A 2,371-nucleotide genomic window follows, 5' to 3' on the forward strand; every position below is an offset into this window, starting at 1 on the left:
GACGAAGGGATCTGTGTGCCTTTTCAAACAAGCTCCCTCTGATCCCATATGTGTCCTCAGTTGGCTTCTCAATGATCTCCAGAAGTATGCCTTAGGTTTCCAGCATGCACTGAACCCCTCAGCCTCTAGCTGTAAGCATAAAGTAGGAGACACAGAGGGTGAATATCACAAATTACCCTCTGGGAACTGCTACAGTGTCTACGCTGACCAACTGAACCTGGATTGCATGGGCAATAAATCTCAAAGCCTACATCTAGAAATAGCAGCAGCCACAAATACCAACAATAACCAGAGTCCTTCGTCTCCTCCAGCCAAATCTCCCAGCACTCAGAGGGTAGTTATCTCCTCTGATGGAGAATGTTCTATGGATGACCTTTCCTTCTATGTCAACCAACTATCTTCTCTGGTAATCCAGATGGCTCGTAAGGAAATCAAGGAGAAGTTGGAGGGTGGAAGCAAATGCCTTCATCATTCATCCTATCCCCCAATTGGTGACAAAGGGAAGAACAGCCTCCACAGTGCTGTGAGCAAAATTGCTTCTGAGATGGCCCATGATGCTGTGGAAGTAACCTCTGCAGAAATGTGGGGCAATGGAGAAGAAGTCAGGGAAGGTGGCCGGAAAACCTTTCTGTATAGTGAATTGTCCAACAAGAATAAGGGTGGAGACAAAGAGATGTGCCAGAGAGATAAAGAATTTACAGATTCTATCAGCAAAGGGCTCATGGTTTATGCGAATCAGATGGCCTCTGACATGATGGTCTCTGTTATGAAGACCCTGAAAGTGCATAGCTCTGGGAAACCAATTCCAGCCTGTGTGGTCCTGAAAAGAGTACTATTGAAGCACACCAAGGAAATTGTGTCTGATTTGATTGATTCCTGTATGAAGAACCTGCACAATATTACAGGAGTCCTGATGACTGACTCAGACTTTGTCTCAGCTGTTAAAAGGAACCTGTTCAACCATGGGAAACAAAATGCTGCAGACATCATGGAAGCCATGCTGAAGCGCCTGGTGAACGCCCTTCTTGGTGAGAAGAAAGAGACTAAGTCTCAGAGTCTGTCATATGCATCTTTGAAAGCCGGGTCCCACGATCTCAAATGCAAGAACCAGAGTCTTGAATTCTCAGCCATGAAAGCTGAAATGAAAGAGAAGGATGCAGGCAAAATGAAACCAGAGCAATGCAAGTCACTTACCAGTGCTGAGAGAGTCGGTGAACACATCCTGAAGGAGGGCCTGACAATGTGGAACCAGAAGCAAGGAAATCAAGGCAAGACGGGTGGCAAATTATGCTCCAATAAAGATGAGAAGAGAGAAAAAATCAGCCCTTCTACAGATTCATTGGCAAAGGATCTGATTGTCTCTGCCCTTATGCTGATCCAGTATCATCTGACCCAGCAGGCTAAGGGCAAAGATTCATCTGAAGATGAATCTCCTGGCTCTTCCACGGGCTTTATGGCTCAAACTGCCCAGTACGAGAAGTGTGGAAGTGGCCCAAGTACCAAAACACTTTCAATGAAACATCTAGAATCTCGTGGAGCTTCTGGGCCTTCTACCTCTCTAAAGGAGAATCAACAGCCAGACTCTCAGAAGCTGGACATGTCCAACATTGTTCTAATGCTGATTCAGAAGTTGCTGAGTGAAAGCCCCTTCAACTGTGATGATCAACCTGAAGGTGAGAACAAGTGTTCTGATTCCAAGACAAATAAAGCAGCTTCCACATCCAAGAAGACTGATAAAGGGGAAGAACAATGCCAGGAAAATCAAGAACTTGACTTTATCAGTGGGATGAAGCAAGTGAATCGGCAATTTGTAGATCAGCTTGTAGAATCTGTGATGAAGTTGTGCCTTATCATGGCTAAGTATAGCAACAATGGGTCAGCCCTTGCTGAGATGGAAGAACAAGCAGCCTTGGCAAATAACCCCAATAACCAGGCTGGCAGCTCCAAATGTGGTCACGATGCTGTGACATCACAGAATAATCAAGACACTCCGGGGCCTGAAGTCATTGTCAATAATCAGTGCTCTACAAGTAGCTTGCAGAAGCAGCTGCAGGCTGTCCTGCAATGGATTGCAGCCTCCCAGTTTAATGTGCCCATGCTGTACTTCATGGAAGATGATGATGGACAACTTGAAAAGGTAAGCAATGCAACAAGACACACAAAGAAAGAAGGTTGGGATGGGCCAAGGGAGGGGTCAGGGTGGGCAGCCTTGTAATTAGTGCACAAATTTGGCCCGATTTTTTCAAGTCTGTTTTTTTACAAAGTGATGCATGAATTATTTTGCCATGAGGAGACACAAAAGCTGTGAACCACAAGCTAAGTGGGGCTATGCACATCTAAGGCCTATGCAGAGGAGAGTGAGATCACCTCA

General features: G+C 45.6%; 1 protein-coding gene across 1 annotated transcript in view; it reads left to right on the forward strand.

Annotated features, from left to right (window-relative positions):
• The window catches only part of AKAP4 (A-kinase anchoring protein 4), an 8,753-nt gene that overhangs the window by 5,218 nt on the left and 1,164 nt on the right, over positions 1-2,371 (forward strand). Inside the window, exon 4 of the mRNA XM_007957878.2 lies at positions 4-2,137. Coding sequence (XP_007956069.1) covers positions 4-2,137 — 2,134 coding nt within the window. The remainder of the gene's footprint in view (positions 1-3; positions 2,138-2,371) is intronic.

The sequence above is a fragment of the Orycteropus afer genome, unplaced genomic scaffold (genome assembly GCF_000298275.1).
Source record: "Orycteropus afer afer isolate SDZICR_OR568_19922 unplaced genomic scaffold, OryAfe1.0 scaffold00817, whole genome shotgun sequence".
In the NCBI taxonomy this organism is placed as follows: domain Eukaryota; kingdom Metazoa; phylum Chordata; class Mammalia; order Tubulidentata; family Orycteropodidae; genus Orycteropus; species Orycteropus afer.